The sequence below is a fragment of the Perca fluviatilis genome, chromosome 7 (genome assembly GCF_010015445.1).
Source record: "Perca fluviatilis chromosome 7, GENO_Pfluv_1.0, whole genome shotgun sequence".
In the NCBI taxonomy this organism is placed as follows: Eukaryota; Metazoa; Chordata; class Actinopteri; order Perciformes; family Percidae; genus Perca; species Perca fluviatilis.
In genome coordinates, this window is record NC_053118.1 from 34,014,109 (window position 1) to 34,032,301 (window position 18,193).

Here is an 18,193-nt window from a genome sequence, read left to right on the forward strand (position 1 = left end):
CACACTGTGTCTGTAGCTGATGACCGCTGAGAGGGAGTTTGAGTATGGAGTTTAAAAAAAAAGACAGATTGAGTTAATGCACATGATTTGGATGGAGGATGAAGGATGCATGGAGTCAATTTGCAGTTGGGAGGATGATTCGTAAGAGATTTCTTGTGATGCGGCTGATGCAGTGATGCAAAACGAGTCTGGTTCACAAGAGGCAGAAGACAAATGCAAGCAAATGAGGTATTCTATGTCTACACCAAGATAACTTGACCCAATAAACATTGGGGCCTAGGTACATTTCTATGAATGTCTTGAATGTTGGAAAACCTGCCTTCATCTATCTTCTCATTTTAAATGGTATCCAGGGGTCATTCAAATAATCTGAAATAAGGCTGGGCGATGTTGCCAAAATATATCCCGATATAGATCATTTCATATCTCGATAATACCAGAGATCAAGTACACGTACTTACCTTTGGGTACTTTCTGATACCGAGTCCTAGTACGAGTACTTAATAATCCTTCTGAGGTCTGAGGGTGTTACCTTGAAATCATCCAGCAAATAGACGGTACCACAGGGTGCTGTTACCAGAAACCAGTGATTTAACGTCACCTCTCATTTTACACACAGTTTAACAATAAGGTTTTGAGCGGTATGCATCCCCACTAACCTGGAAAACGATTTAAAAACACTAACGTTAATACAGCGTGTCGGAGGAATACAGCATCTCCTGCAGCGGGGAGTCAAAGGCAGAGGGACCACAGCGTTTGCCAACATTAACTAACATTAGCTTCATGTCTCATCTGGGGTCTAATAAACGGTAAATTCATCAAGGTCAGCGACCACAATGCCGTTTTCCAATAAACTGTAGCTGTCATATTTCACGGGACCCGCGTGAGTGCGGCTTTCATCGCTGTTTGTCACTTTGCCTAAGATTGAGTGACAAGTAGTACTCACCCTGTTGTTTATTTGGTTGCCATGACTTTGCGAGTGATGACGTCCTGTCACTGTTCCAGTTGCTCACCCTAAAGGGGAGAGAGAGCGGATGACAGTTCTCTTGAGTTCAGTTCTAGCTCAGAACCTTGCCCACTCAAAACTGGGGTTCCTCAGGGATCAGTCCTGGGTCCCCTCCTCTTTTCTCTGTACACCAACTCTCTCGGGTCTGTCATTCAGTCGCACGGCTTTTCTTATCACAGCTACGCGGATGACACCAAACTAATTCTCTCCTTTCCTCAGTCTGAAACTCAAGTAGCAGCACATATCTTGGCCTGTCTGACTGACATCTCTTCGTGGATGTCCGCACACCATCTGAAACTCAACCTTGACAAGACTGAGCTGCTTTTCCTTCCAGGGAAGGGCTCTCCTACCCAAGACCTGAATATAACAATTGACAACTCTGTGGTAGTCCCCACCCAGACTGCTAAAAACCTGGGTGTGACACTTGACGACCAACTCTCCTTCACTTCTAACATTGCTGCAACCACCCGATCGTGTAGATACATGCTGCATAACATCAGAAGGATAGGTCCCCTTCTAACGCAGAAGGCGGCTCAGGTTCTGGTTCAGGCTCTAGTCATCTCACGTCTAGACTACTGCAACTCCCTCCTGATTGGCCTGCCTGCATGTGCCATCCGACCCCTGCAGCTCATTCAGAACGCAGCAGCTCGACTTGTCTTCAACCTCCCCAAGTTCTCTCACCGCTCCTCCGCTCTCTTCACTGGCTACCAATTGCTGCCCGTATCCGCTTCAAGACACTAGTACTTACATACAGGACCACGAACAGATCAGCCCTCAAACCATGTACCCCAACCCGCCCACTTTGCTCTGCATCAGCCAAACTGCTTGCTGCCCCCTCAGAGTGAGGGAGAACTAATCCCAAATGGTGGAACAAAGACAAACAAAAAAAAAAATAAAAAAAAATAATAATAAATATATATATAAATATATATATATATATATATATATATATATATATATATATATATATATATATATATATATAAATATATAAATAAATACTGTACTTAATTACAGTTAATTGTTGTCTCGAGTATGAACCTTCACAGTTGAAAGCACTTAATTGTAAGTCGCTTTGGATAAAAGCGTCAGCTAAATGACATGTAATGTAACATGTAATGTAAAGTTCAGTAGAGCACACGGCTCTGCAGAGTGGTGTAATTACGACTTTATGACTTTTCATGAACAGCTGAAGGAGTGGCGGTGCGCGGTGTACATAGAGGAAACCCCGTTGCGCGTCTGCCCTATTTCTGATACCGTGGCGGCAGAAATTTTACCGTGGGGGGCCGCCGAGGTAAAATCAACAGAGGAAACGCTGAAGTCCTCTTAACTGAGGTCAGGGGGGAATAGTCAGGAGAAGAGGGGGAAAACGATGAGCAAATCCCAGCTGTTCAGATAATGATGCGCTAGATTTGGAAAGTAATGGACTGTTTTTATATAGCGCTTTTCTAGTCTTAACGACTACTCAAAGCGCTTTTACACTTCGCTCTGCATCAGCCAAACTGCTTGCTGCCCCCCTACAGCGAGGGAGAACTAATCACTCAACCATATCCCGACTGTTCACTGTCCTGGCTCCCAAATGGTGGAATGAGCTCCCCACCGACATCAGGATGGCTGAAAGCCTACACATCTTCCGCCGAAGGCTAAAAACACATCTCTTCCGACTACACCTCGGTTAAAAAAAAAAAAAAAAAAACTCTTTAACCTGCACTTTTGTTTCTTTGTAGCTTAGCTTATTTAAAGCTAATGTACTTGCACTTACTACTTGTTGTCTAGAGTTTGGACCTTCTCAGTTGAATGCACTTAATTGTAAGTCGCTTTGGATAAAAGCATCAGCTAAATGACATGTAATGTAATGTACATCGTACAGGAACCATTCACCATTCACACACATTCATACACTGTGGCCGAGGCTGCCGTACAAGGTGCCACCTGCTCATCAGATAAACACTCACACACATTTACACTTCGATGGCGCAGCATCGGGGGCAACTCAGGCATCAGTGTCTTGCCCAAAGACACTTTGGCATGGAACTGCAGTGCCAGGGATCGAACCATCAACCTTCCAATTGGCAGGCGACCTCTCTACCACTTAGCCACAGCCACCACAAGTGGAGAGGAAAAACTCAATGCAGCTGGAATAGAAAGCTGCGAGTACAGAGATGAAGGATGGAATGAGAAAGCCATGCTTCACTTAACGGATGTGATTGTTTTGGCTCTATGTCAGTAGTGAAACCTGTGTAGTCTCCCATCCTCTCCCATTAGACAGATGGGACTGTGGGTGAGTGGAGGGGTGAGGTTGGGAGGGCAGGGTGCTAAGCTGATGAGGAAATGGGGTGAGGTTTAGGCGTGGCAGTATGCAGGACTGGGCCAACAAAATCAATCGTCCTTCTTTCTCTTACTTTTAGTACTATTTTTCCCTTCTATCAAGCTATTTTCCTTCCTTCCTTTCCCTCTCTCTCCCTCCCTCCCTGTTTTTGGCAGGCAGTGCACGTCACATTAGCCACAGCGAATGCTGCTGATGGATGCAGTGAAATGGATGGAGGGATTTGGAGGTTTAGGAGAGGGAGAGGGAGAGAGAGAGAGAGAGAGAGAGAGGCAGGGGAAGCTGCTCTAAGGTCAAAGCCATCTGGCTTGGCTTTGACCACCCGGATGCTGTTTGTGTGTTTTTGTTGTGTTGTATTGCGATGCCACTGGCCTGTCAGTTGTTGCATAAAAGCCCCGGCAGGCACATCAGCTCTGTGTTGGGTGCAGGTTTTCTTTTTGTACTTTTGACTAGGACTCGGAACATTCAGTGGTGTGTGTGTAATAACGTGTGCTTGTGTGTGTGCATTGGTCATGCTTGCAAAGAAAGAGATATTTTTTTTTCTTCATTTTCTTGGCTTGTATGAGTTTACATAACCATTTATGTGTTAAGTGAATTTTAAAGCTCTTGATCCTTCAAGGTTTTCACACACGGATGTTACTATGCGGGACTCAAGCTTTTAGGCATTACGTAGCCTGAAGGTCAGGGCAAATTTAATATGAGGTCTTGACAATTTCTTTAGCTTTCCAAAATCATCAATTTTATGGTGGCGTTTTATGAATTCTTAAATATTTACAAATCTGCTATTTATGTGATTTGATAAGCTATCTTATTGCTCTCCGTCTTTTTATTGATTTTTATTTATATACTAATTTTATTTTGACACTTGCTATACAGTGTATATATAGCACTTTGTAAAGTGTTTTTTAAGGATGCCAAAATGACTACGCACATTTTGGGTTAAGACAATTTCTATATAAGCTTAAGTAACGCCCCTCAGATGCACTTCTCCTGTTTATGGACCAAATATGGTCGCATCCATTTCCATTATTTGTGCACTCTCTTTGCCAGTTTGGAAATGTGATTGCTCTGAAACCACAATATCATATACCCAGCCCATCTTTATGGGTGCCCCATTAGCTGATATGTTTGTGTATGTATTAGGGGTGTAAATGGTAAGTTTTATCACGATAAAATATTATATTGATTCTTTGGACACCGATACAATATTTGCCAATATCACAAACTCTGCCACAATATGATTTTGATTCAATTCAGGGGCCTGCGTTCGATTTGAGACAATATCATATGCACATTTAACACAATCTATTCAATTTATTTCAACCCCTTGAAAAGCAACTAAAATAGGATTTTACAGTTTTAAAGTGGGAATTTTCTAAATAAAGGCTAAAGATTGAAGATGAAAGAATATGAAATGTTTTGATATTTTCATTGAATCAATGCAGATCAATGTATTGTTATACACCTATTCTGTCTGCCTGTGTCTTTCTTTATTTTTTTCTGCGTCATACTTGTCTTTTTTTACATGTTCTTTGTAATATGTTATGTTTTTATGATTAAAATTATAAAGGCCATACACCGAAAAGTTGTTCTGTGTCCTACGAGTGTTGCTGGAGTTTTGACCTCTCTCCAAAACCAGCAAATTCGACATTCACACCCACTTCACGCCGTGATTGGTCAGCGGTGTGCAGCTGTGAAAGAAGCCAGGGTTTGAACATCTCTCTCTAGCTCTCTTTTTTTCATTCTTCACACAACTATTTCTGTCACTTTCTGGTGTGAAGAAATGAGTGCAACACTATGACTGTATGAGAGGCAGTCTGAAAATATGTGCACTTATCCCCATACTTAAAACTGTTATTGCGTTCCGACCCTCTGTATGACGCCCAGCTTTTTACTCAGCCTTCCAAACATGGCTGTTTGGAACCGCTATAAACGCTTGCCTTCTGATGTCCTCAGACAACTTTGTTGTACAAGCTAGTTCTGTTCTAGCATAAACCAACCCTTGTGGCTGGTTCACACATACAGACACAAAGTAATTGTCCCTATCTTTGAGTAGTTTAATTCACAACAATCCCTGTGTAAGAGCTGCACATTTAAATTGTACTGTAAGTGTTAAAATATTAAAATCTTGTTTGTTAAACACGTACCAGTGGACTACACCATAACTTAACTTTAAGTTAAAGGGATGGTTTGTAGTAATTTCACTCTAGGGTCCTTTGCACCATGAACTTGAGTCAAAGATCTCTTCTGCTGTTCTCTTGCTTCTTGCTCCTTCTTCACTACTTTACCGGTAGTCTCTTCCGCCAATAGATGTCATTCTCTGTGCAGGATCTCGCGCAATCACCCGGTGTTGCTGAAAAGGTTTTTTGGTATATCCAAGACTGCCAGTTCCAGGAATGCACTAATATTTTGTTGGTAGTACGAGTTTGCAATAATTATTAGTTAATTAACATTAAGTTGTAAACACTTCGGAAAAAATTATTAAAAACTTTGGATGGTGTACTTACAAACTCTCCAATGCCTCGTTTTATGAGTGCAAAACGTACTTGTACTACTGTAGAAGTTTGGTACCATTCTGGGCATTATTAGTGGGGTAATTTACTAGATACACCTTTGGTTCCATTAGCGCCTGCACTAAGCCATTCGGCTGATAGCGCTAACTCGCCCAAAATTCGACCAAGGAAAAAAAAGCTTCTGTTTGACTCAAGTTCATGGTGCAAAGTACCCTACGGTGAAATTACTCCGAACCATCCCTTTAACTTTTTTCCTCTGAACTCAGCACTCCTATTTGTAAGCCTCCATATATTTGGATTAACTTCCCTATTAAAGACCGTGAAGTAGGGCGCCTGGGTAGCTCACCTGGTAGAGTGGGCGCCCGTATGCAGAGGCTCAGTCCTCGACGCAGAGGCTCAGGGTTCAAGTCCGACCTGCGGCCATTTGCTGCATTTCTTCCCCCCTTTCTCTCCCCCCTTTCCTGTCTACAGATGTCCTGTCTGTTAAAGGCTAAAATGCCCCAAAAATGTTCTTAAAAAAAAATTAAAAATAAAGACCGTGAAGCGGACATCAGAGGCGGAGGCTGCCTCCCTGCTGTTGAAGTCATGTGTGGTTCGTTCAACCCTGAAGCTCGCTCACATATCTAGGCCAGTCACAGTTAGTTCACCTCTCTCCTAGATAAATTGCAAAATCAAATGTGGGTTTGATGAAAGGCTGTGGTTAGTGGGGCATGCTGGGAGAGAAAGCACGCCGTGTTTGCAGCACTCGCATGGCCTTCAGCTGCCGTCCGTTGTACACGTTATTGTCCCAGATCGTGCTTCCTCTTTAAAATTAATTGCCGGATTTGGTCGAGGAGCTGAGATAAAAAAAATAATCTAATTTCCTGGAACGTTTGCCAAATAAGGTCACTTTGAATACAGATACCGTCTCCTCCAAACTTTTCTGCTTTTCTTGTGTTGGCCTAATTGTGGCAGACAAACCGACAAACCTACATCAGTCTGTATTGATACCTCTGAGCATTCCAAATTCAATGTAACAAGGTTAAGAACATGTAGGAAAAGATGGAGGAACTATGCTATCATGACAAAGAATAATGTGATCGCCCCAAAGATTGGCTGGCAGCAATTTAATGAGGGGATCGCAGAGGAATTTTGTCCTGGTAAAGAAACAGCCACCAGGTTTTCGCCTCTGCCATGATTAGCATTGTTTATGTTTCATGTAAGTGATGTATTTGCTATAATCATCATTCAAAATGTATTCCAGAGGTTCATATTGTTGCATATCACATTGTAGTACTGTACCTCAACTAGGATAAAAAAAGGGAGGATTGATAGGTTGGATATTTCAGCCTACATGTTTCAAATGTATTTTATATGTTGTATGTAGTGTACTACACAAGAAGGCTAGTCTGGGGACAACCTTCACCCACAGGAATGTGTAGAAACTATTATGAGTTTGGGTACAACTTTCACACAGAGGAATTGGAGCCAGGAATGTGGGAATCTATTAGGAGCACGTGCCATAAAAGGTGTAGTTTGAGAGTAAAACTTGTGTGCTGAAATAGATGTCTCATGCTGTGTAAGCACAAAAAGAGTTTAAAAGGAATCCATCTCGATGTACAGGTTGGTCACCCTTGAGCAGATACGTCTGTATGCTCATGGTTGTCCCAGTGTCATGAAAGTTTGTTTACTATGTAAATAAAGCTGCACTTGATTTGTAATCATCGGACTGGTCGTCATCTTTGAGGTCTCCCTACATCATTTCTGAGTCATCACCCGATATCACTCATCATGAATGTAACAACGGGTATCCAAGCCGTTCCTCCCCGAATGAATGAAGGAGAAACGTGTACATGGCAGCGTATTATTTAGTTACACTCTTTTGAAGTCTGAGCCTGTCTTGTTATCGTCCTGGGGACGATGTGAAGGTTAATGGAAAGTATTTTATGATCTAAAAGCCCATTTCCCCAGAACGTCTTTCTTCGACAGCTCTGACTGATGATGACACTTTGAACTGTCCTCCCATCTGTCCTCCTCTCTCTTCTGGAATTTGACCGATAATAAAAAGGTTTTGAAAGCCATTATGAGTCTTTGACTGAAGTCACAGATGCTATATAGTCATTTTTAATAGCTATAAAGCTTATATTCTTTTTAACGTACAGTACTTGTTACTTGCTGCTGTATGCATTTTCATGTAAAGCACTTTTTTATTGCTCAGTACTAGCAGGTAACCTGAGTTGAGGCAAAGGAAGAGCACAGGTTGGAGTGGTGCATTGCAAATCTTTTTACCTCTGCCCAGGTTTGTTTGTCGGTTTGTCAGCAGGATGACGGAAATACTACTGGCCCAATCTTCATAGAACTTGGTGGGAGGGTGTAGTATGGACCAAGGAAGAACCCATTAAGTTTTGGAGTGGATCCGAATCACCCAAAGTCTTTTTCACTCTTGTTAACATTGCGATAGGGCATGGCCTCGAGCCCTTCTAGTTAATACATGCGCTGGACAGTAGTTTTTAGCCCACCTGGAGTACATATGTGTTGTTGACTCTCCGACGAAATGCTCCAAACTGCTCAGGTGTGAAAGCAAACGAAGGCTCTGTTGAATAATTGAAGTGTCTGTAAAACGAAATTGCCTTTTCTCCCAGAGATGGAGAGGGAATCGCAGCTCAGTGTCTTAAGTTCTGCATTACTTACACATTGGCGCTTCTCTCAGGAGGATAGTCTCTGTGAAAATTTCATAGGCTGCATGCAGAGTGATTAAAATATGAAGCAGCTGAGCAAATGTGAGGAAGACAGAGAGAGCGGGGGAGATTATGCTGAGAACAGAGATGGAGAGAGGTGTAGAGTAAGGGAGGGAAAGATTAAGCAAAACATGAAGGGAGAGAGATGTAAAAGAGGCAGGCAGAAATGTGGCAAGCAAAAGAGATTAAGTGGGAGACAGAAAGTGACAGATGAAGAGTGGAGAGAAACGGCACAGAGGAGAGAGAATGTGATGAAGGGAGAGCTGGTAGCAGGCGATTGAGATGGATGGAAGGAGATGGGTGGATATAGATGGAAACAGAGGGGGAGAAAAGTTAGAGACTGGGTGAGAGATAAAAGGGCAGGAAGAAACAAACAGTTTAATGGAGGGAAGACAGAAGAAGAAAACAAAAGAGTAACAAAAGAAACATAAGCAAAAGGATCATAAATGGAGAAATTAGAGACTTTTTTTTTTTTTTCTCTCTCTAGTCACGCTCAGTGAGACTGTGATGCAGCACTCACACTCTGTTTAAAAGCAGAACTGATCTGACACCTTTCTGGACTGAATTTAGACCAAAGAGAAGTAGCAGCGGTGTACGCTGTAAACTTTGAAAGCACACTCTGATAATAGGAACACCAAGGTTTAGAGAAATCACTCTGCTCTCCTGTCAACATAGTTTCGTGTGCTTTTGGTTTAAGGGCTGTTTTTTAAGAATAATTTGCACTCCATCCATCAAGTCATGTCTTAATGCTACGGTGGGACACATTTTAGACATTTGTGTGCTTCAAACATTGTGGGAGTATGGGGAACTTGAGTTTCTTCCAATGTTTTAGTCTATTTAGTAAGAACTTCTCTTCATATTAACTCAGCTGTTTAATGTGTGCTCCTTTCTGGCTGCCAAGACTGAAAAAAATCTCTATGTTGGAGGAACAGTTATGTGTTGGCTGTCTAGTCTTTATAGTAGGGATGCACCGAAATGAAAATTCTTGGCCAAAACCGAAAACCGAAAAAGAGGAAGCCAAGACTGAAAACCAAAACACCGAAAGAAATTATGCCAATTATTAGTACCATTGCATTTTTGGCTATGACTGTGTACTAACTTTACTAAAATCAAGGCATTGCAATTGTATAAATTAATATTAAGTTTAATTAAAAAAATATCTAGCAGAAATATGGCTACAATCTGATAGTCACATACAGTATACAGTAGCCTAAGAACAGAATAGCTTACCTGTTGTTATTGTTGTTGTTGTTGTTGTTGTTATTATTATTATTCGGGTACTGACACACGTGCAGGTCGCGTTTTCTGTTTGCGTCATCACAACATTTCGGCCGTATTGTTTCGGTGTTAAAAGTATTTCGGCCGAAAACCGAAAATGCCCGGTGGCTGAATATTCGGTGCATCCCTAATTAATAGGTTTTAATAGTCTCAAAGTTTGTCCCCAGCTAAAGCCAGCTCCATAAAGAAATGGTTTTCCCAGTTTGGTGTGGAAGAACTTGACTTGTCTGCACTGAGGCCCTGACCTCAACCCCATCCAGCACCTTTGGGATGACTGAGCCCAAATGTGAGCCAGACCTGATCACCCAAAAATAGTTGCACCCAACTGATGTTCTCGTGTTTGAATAAGGGCAAATATTTGTAGCAGGTTCAACATCTGGTGGAAAGACTGAAACCAGCAGGGTATAGGTTGTTATAGCAGCAGATTAATGAACATGGTTTTAGAGCTGGATCACGTGTAATTTTGAATCAAGTCTAACTGTTCAGTGATGAGAACATAGAGTCCAAAATCATACTTGATTAAACTGTTGGCTGACAATGAGAAACTTAATTTGTTATTTCATTTTCTTACTTCATTTTCTTCATCTTTTTATTTCATTGCGCTCTCTCTCCCTCTTTTCATCCTCTCCTTCACTCTCTTCCTTCAAAGTGTCTGCTTTAAACGCCGGCTGAATGAGGACCGTATTGATGTTTTACTTGTCTGTGGCGGACATGTTGACACTGCAATGAAAAACTAGGACAAATGAAAAAAAAAGAAAAAGAGCTGAAGCTTTATTTTTATATTTAGTTGTTTGTTGTTGTGCTTCATTTGTTCTGCAGTGTCTGAAAATGAGATATGCTTCGCTTCAAATGTGCTTTTATTTTGTACATTTTGGTTTCACTTATGAAACTACTCCTTAAAAAAAAAAAATCATGGACACACTTTTCATTTGCGTAGTTTCTGTCGCCCCAATGAGGAATTCTAAGTCATGACAACACCACTGTCGTTGCATCCACATGACGCAATCCTTCTGTAATCGCGCATGCGCCCCCACCCCTCCTCCACGCAGTTGCTAGAAGCAAAGGAGGACACGGTGGATTAAAAAAACCATGATGGACTCTTTGGAAGAGGTGATTATATTCACTAAAGTTTCTGCGAGCGAAAGTCGCCGGACGCCACAATCTTCTGAACGTAGCCATACTGAGAAACACAGAGAGAGTTGTGTGGAGCTGATAGTCTTAATTAGCTTTGGAGCAACTCATTTGGCGATGGCTTGAATGTAACGTACATTCATTAATATAAAAACAGTTAGACACTAAAGCTTTACAAAGAATATGCAGTCCAAAAAAACTGCATTGGTCACCAGTTAAATGTGTCGAGTTGATTAGTTTACAAGTCTTTAATGAAGTCTGGTGATGGATGGAATTTTAAAGTGGAAAGTGTTTACTGGGAAGCCGATAACCTAGATTTTCTTTCGAGGCAGACCAAGCTGAGTGTTTAGTACTGACAGAATGAGGGAGGCGGGGGGTGGGATGGATGAAGAGGGATTGAGCACATGTGGGATGGTAGGATGGGACTCTCGTGGGCAACGTGACAAGAGAAGAAGAGGAGGAGGAGGTAGGGAAGGAACACGAGACTAAAACTGTACAGCACACATGGCCCTGTGAGGCTGTTGCCATTAGAGAGGTGACAAATGGAGCGGTTTTCAACGGGCGTCCAAGGCTTGCATTGTGACCATGGCAACCACAGAAAACCACACATTAGTCAAATTACATAGGAGCTGATTTTACTGGTTCCCAAATTTCCTACAATCTGATAATATTTTTTCTGATAGTGTATAGATACAGGTTGTTTATTAACATGATAGGATACAGACGGTAGCCACAGTGGCAACGCTGCTGCAGAAAGTATCTTTACTTTACCTTTCAAATCAACATTAATACTAAGGTAAAGATGAAGCTGATGGAAATTCATTTTTGGTGCTATCCTCTCAGGAACTGAGGAGTCAGGGGGTTAGAAAAGTCAATAGGATTTGCCCAATGTAGGTCATGAATTTTTTGTCTGGGTACTAGTGTTGGACTGGTTTGTTTCTACTTTCATCAGTCGAACCTTCATTACGTCAGCTGAGATCGATGTTCACGTGACATGCTAGCAATAGCGTGTCTAATCCGTGCTTCCAGCTGCACAACACAACCGCAAAGCTGCAACTTAACACAGTGATCAAGCACGTTGTAGGCGATGAGTTGAGTTCTGTTGCTCGAGGACACTTTGAAAGGAGGACAGGGAGATGTTTTTTGACGTGTGTTAGGGCTAGGGTTGGGTACCGAAACCCGGTTCCACTATGGAACCGGTTCCTATGCAATCGGTAGGAATCGGACCGGATTAGAACGCAAATTTCAGTTCCTCATTTTGGTTCCACTTAATGTGTCGACTGAAATATTTTCCCTCTGTTGCTCCGAAACTGAAAGAGAGAACAGTAACAGACAACAGGAGACATTACTGTAGGGACACATGGCTCTCTATAGCATCCAGGCAGCGTGGAACACAAAGCTGGACACATGACGGCAACAAGGCAGAGGTTATTCTGCGTCTTGCTGCGCTGGCATGTTGATGACAATCGATAATGACATTACAGAGAGCATGTGGTGAGAATGTCTGTCTGCAGACTAGACCGAGACAGCTGATAGAACACTGTGGACTATAGAACTGCTTACAACTGACACGTTTTCCCAAAATTTCAGTGCATTTAAAGTTCATGTTGCATCGACTGCATCAGTGTAATGTAAATAAAACAATAATCGATACACGTGCAATGTCGTGCATAATAATTGAATCCGCTCAGGTAAAGTGCTTCCCACATACAGATCAGTTATCCAGTAAATGTGTAAATAAACATCTTTTTAAAAGATAGACAACACTTATAATCTAACCTTCACTCTTTGATTAAAAAAAAGACAATATTGACCAGACACTAATTTATCAGTCGTAGCCTCATTTATTCATCCTAGCATTCATATTGATACTCCTTATATTTAGTCCCTAATTCTTTTTTTTAATTTACCGTGATGGTTGATGTCAATTTCTAGGCCTGTCGCAATATGCAATAAATCAATTAATCGCCTGATAAATCAAAATGAGCTTGATCATTTTTAAATGGAAATTATCGCGGCCGGAAGAAATTCTATTTATTGTTTTTGATTGTGTTTGGTTTTTATTCCGGTGCATTTTTTGTTAACAGAGACGGAGAGAGTCCATTTTATTTATTATTTTTGGTTGTTTTGTTCATTTATTGTGGATATTATTTAAAATGTCTTCCAGTTCCAGTGTTAAATATTCTTTAGAAATAAAACTGTATTGATCTTTGAAAAGGTGTACCTGCATTATTATGCCATTATCCTTTTATATTAGTTGAAAATGGTCTCAGAACGACAATATTATCGTTTATCGCAATAATATCTAGGACAATTTATCGCCCAGCAAAATTTATCGTGACAGGCCTATCCATTTACAATGATTTTATGTCAAAATAGTCGAACTTGAGTAGTAAATACTATGAATATGTTGGGGTAAAGTGATTTAGATGTTTGATTTGGTGTCATTCACATAAACACAAATTTGTATACAAGTCTTTTTTTAGTACAACTCATGCACACATGTATACGTATACTCACTCCATTATTATTTTAATCTGTAGAAAGTTCCTTGTCGACTTTCTGCCTCTATGTGGTCCCTGCTGAAACCCTATAGAGAGGAGAAGGAGACAGAAACGCACTGTACAGTAACTCATAGAACTGGGTCAGTGGAATCAACTTCTGATTTAATATTCAGTAAACTGTCTTCAGCTGCTTCATGCTTTTCTCACCGAGCCTGAGAAATGTGTCTCTCTCTGCAGTTCTTTACAGTAAGCGTTGGTTTATTTATTTCCCCACTTCTTTGCTGATTTTTTGTTTTGTTTTTTTCCTCAAAACGTCAGAAAACTTGTCAAACTCTCCGACAGAGAAAGGGAGGTGAGCTGGGATTTACTGGAACACATCAGTGATGATTTAACACATTCACATTATGCCTTTAGAGAAGTTTGACATCCTGTATTCTACGTTACGTTTGCATACACGGCACTCTCACACAGCCATCCTCTGTCACTTATTCAGTCACGCAGAAACACCTTTCCTCGGGTTAAAGTCAACTCCAGCTCACACAGCAGAAGACCAACCGATAACATGGATCAACCAATGAAGAACTGAGGAGGATACAAATGATACACTCTTTCATTGATCAACACTTTTAATTATAGATGGTCTTCCTCTCTGTGTCTTCAGGCCCAGCTGGAGGCCCAGAAGGCCACCCAGGACTTCCAGAGAGCCACGGAGGTCCTGCGGGCGGCCAAGGAGACAATCTCCCTGGCCGAGCAGAGGCTCCTGGAGGAGGACAGCCGGCAGTTTGATTCCGCTTGGCAGGAGATGTTGAACCACGCTACCCAGCGGGTAAGGGGGGGGGAGAGAGAGAGAGAGAGAGAGGGGCAGCTGACACCAGAAACAGAAGAACATTATTTCAGATTTAGGTCTTTGTTGAAAATTTTTGTTGTGTATATTTTGTTCTTTATCGGTTTTTCTTTACATATTTTTTCCAATTCTTTTTTACTTATTCTTAGCTTATTATCATTATCATAGACCTTCCATTTTCAGAGGTGCTGGTTGACAGCAGTAACTATGTTGTCTGTGATCGCAGGCCTGTGCAAATCTGCCAAGTCTGTAATTTTTTAAGTAAAACAAATTCCACCGCAAATTACCGACCATATTTTGCCAAACACAGAGGTCATGTGATAATATTAGTCCTGTGCGAGTCGGCATCTCTGATTTGTGGTATTATTGGCTTCATTGGCAAATATACATGTAAGTTTTTACATCTTATGTGGCGGATACTATCAGTAAGGTTGAGTAAAATACAGGCTTATCCTGTGCGAATAACCCATGCATTGATAGGACTGTGCAACTGCTTGGTCTTCCTGCTCACTTAGAGTAGTTAGATTTTTTTTTTTCGCAAAATAGGAAAGTTGGGGGAGCACAAAATACATTTAACTCAAGTGGGTGGCTGACGGTGAGTTCTGATTGGCCGTTACAGGTGATGGAGGCGGAGCACACAAAGACGAGAAGCGAGCTGGTGCACAAGGAGACGGCGGCCAAATATACGGCAGCAATCGGCCGCATGAAGCAGCTGGAGAAAAAACTCAAACGCACCATCAACAAGTCCAAGTAAGTGCCTCAGTCTGCTGTTGCACAACAACATCAGGTTTTACAGCTTATTGATGCTGTGGCAGAGAGGGAAAGAAAGTGGGTAACATGCACTCTGGCAGCCATATTGGAGCTCTGCAGCTTCTACAGCTGAGAGCATTTTCACTTTTAAAACCTGGTTGTTGTTGTTGTAAAGTTTAAGGGCCACTGTTTTAGAATAAAGTTGACAATTTTGAGAATAAACTTAAAATATTTTGAGAAAAAGTCAAATTAAAATCAATCTGAATATCTTTCCTTTATTTGACATGTTGAACTGTTTACTAAATATTTTGACTTGAATATTCTGACTTTTTTCTTGAAAACTTTTTTGTAACTTTTTCACAAAAAATAAAATACAACTTTATTCCAAAATATGTCTTTATTCTGGTATGATAGCGACTTTTGGTGACAATAACACATTGTCCTACTGTACTTCCAACGTTTCATTTCAACGTTAATTTGATAATTGTGACTGAAAATGCTGTGTTGCTGTTGAATCTAATCCGTGCTTCTTAGCTAGCTCATAATCCTATATATTGCGCTAACATTAAAAAACCATAGTTAAGGTCGACTACTCTGAATTTTGTCAAGCATGTTCCAGGGTTAAAATTTTTATTTTGTGTATTTAGAAACTAAAAACTACCTTCTCAAAGTATTTATTTGAGATTACTGAATGGTGCTACACCACAGTCATACACATTTTCAGCTATCAGAATCAGAATACTCTATTTATCCCCTCAGGGAAATTGTTTAGTTGTAGTTGCTCACAGTCAAATTCAAGGTTACAATAAGAGTAGGAGAAGAGCGAGTCAATAAGTGTATAAAGTAACATAATGTACCATAGCTACAGTGCAAGAAATAAAAACGTTAAGTAGAAGTAAAGTAAGATTAGGTTAAAATGATTATGTTGCTAAAACAATGGATTGTACAAATGCTTTTGTAGTACATTGAGACGTGAGCTAGCTCTACAAAAAAAGAAAAAAAATGAAGCTCTAGTTTCTTGGCTGGTTTTATATTTAGACATTATTTGTGCTGTTTGCTGGACTGGCACGTGGTCGCAGCGAGGTGCCGAGCATTGAAACCAGACTGTCGGTGCACGGCTGACTGCCGCTGGGTGATGAGCCAAATGTCGAGCTGCTGGCAGAGACGTAAAGTCCCCACCTGACGTCATGTATTGCAGCCATGTAAACAGACACTCAAGGATTGATTGGAAAGACCCTCGAGATAAAGAACAATCAATGTGTCCAGAAACCAGTCTCTGTCCTTCCATCAGACCCCGAGCACCGAAACACCTTCTAATTAGGGCTGGGTTGAAATAATCGATTCTCCAATTAGAATCAGTCTTTTGTTTCAGTGATCTGATACCAAGTAATAAAATCCAGAAATCAATCTTTTAATATATATGTCTTTTCACCATGGATGTATAACTAAAAAGTACTGGGGGTGGGGGTCAGTCCTAATGTAAACATTAACCTGGTGCATTATTAAAAAATATCTACATAAGAGTGACGTGACAGTGTCATGTGTCATGAACACAACACTGTCATGTCACATGAACTCTAACTCAAACCATAACTTGTCATGATAAAAACAAAATGACACTAAAAGGAGTGTTATAATGTTCATGACAGGGTCATGTCACTCTTATGTAGATACCTTCAAGTAAAGTGTAACCAGATATTTGAGCGTAATCGAATCGGGACCTTGTAAATCAGAATCGAACCGATTCTGGAAATCATTGGCGATTCCAATGACGTGTAGAACCAGATGCGGGGGTCTGGTTTTCCGAGCAGCAGATTCAGCTGTTCAACCCCGGACGTGGCCAGGTTGCTCTTCTCTAATCAACTTCTGCCTGAAGCAGGGAAACTTGCTCTCAGTCCTAACCACATCCACCTGCTTTGTTTATTTAAAACAGTCAGGTGTTAAAGAGGGAAGTCTGATTATAATCTGTTACAGTCACGCGGTGATGCTCCCCTGCAATATCACAAGTTTAACACGTGATTTAGCTGCCGTCCCAAAACTTCAAATTGAGTCATGCTCCAGGTGACATCTGTGAAAGGAAAAAAAATTACGAATAGAAACTGCAGGAATTCCCCTCTGCAATATTTCTCATCGCCTCTTAATATGTCTGTACAAGACTAAGCTCATTTCTCACAAATTTGAGATAAGAAAAATTGTCCTTCATTAGCGCTCTTTTTGTGTGTGTGACTTATTCACTGATTTGTCACTTTAAAATACCCACATTTAAAAAAACGAATAAAAAAACAAAACAAGCTGGAGATAATGAAAATACATTTTTACCTGAATTGTGTGTCTGCAAATTGGTTGTGTTCTCTGCTGCAGAAAAAGACACTGATCATCACAGTTTAGACTAATGTAGCTCAGAAAATGCTATTGGTATTGAAATGGGAGGATACAAATGTAAATGAGAAGCTGGATTCCCTCGAAGGAAGTTAAAGAGTAGATGGTTAAACTGCCGCTGTTTGCACTGCAGTTTTTTTTTTTTGTATTTAAATAATTTATATAAGCCAAGGAAAACTCCTGGTATCTGAACATCCAATGGAAACACAGTTCATAAAGGTACTGACGATGACATCGCATCTCACTTTCTTTTCATTAACGGGCTGTCAAGACCTTGAGGTTCATTGAAGCGGAGAATTTAATTTAATTTAATTTAATTTGGGGGAACGTTTCAGAACTTAACCATCAGTAAAACTTTACTTTAAGTTCTGAGAAGTTACATAAGACCCTCCCTAAATCCCCACGTCTATAGCTTATCGCTCAGAGCGTGTGCTAGGCCGTGTCAGCCTCCCACTGTTACTGATGCTTTCCAGAAGTGCATCTCTGGCCGAGTCCAGTGAATGTACAGACTTGCTGACAGTGATAGATTAACAGTTACTAAGAAGTATTTCAAAGGTAGCTAAAGCCCCTTTTCCAGCTGGACAAAAAAACCTACAAATATCTGGCTTTTGTCTTTTTATTAGGAAAGGTTACAATCGGCATTCATTCCCAAGACAAACAACTCCTGCAATTTAACTTTTTCACTCCTTTTACATTCATTTATCAGCTAAAGAAGGGGGCGTCGGACTGGGGGGAAAAGGAGGAC

At 40.9% G+C, this 18,193-nt stretch overlaps 1 protein-coding gene across 1 annotated transcript in view; it reads left to right on the forward strand.

Moving 5' to 3' along the window:
* The window catches only part of sh3bp5b (SH3-domain binding protein 5b (BTK-associated)), a 52,107-nt gene that overhangs the window by 23,567 nt on the left and 10,347 nt on the right, over positions 1-18,193 (forward strand). The window contains exons 4-5 of the mRNA XM_039806163.1: positions 14,137-14,301; positions 14,939-15,069. Of these exons, the coding sequence (XP_039662097.1) occupies positions 14,137-14,301; positions 14,939-15,069 (296 nt within the window). The remainder of the gene's footprint in view (positions 1-14,136; positions 14,302-14,938; positions 15,070-18,193) is intronic.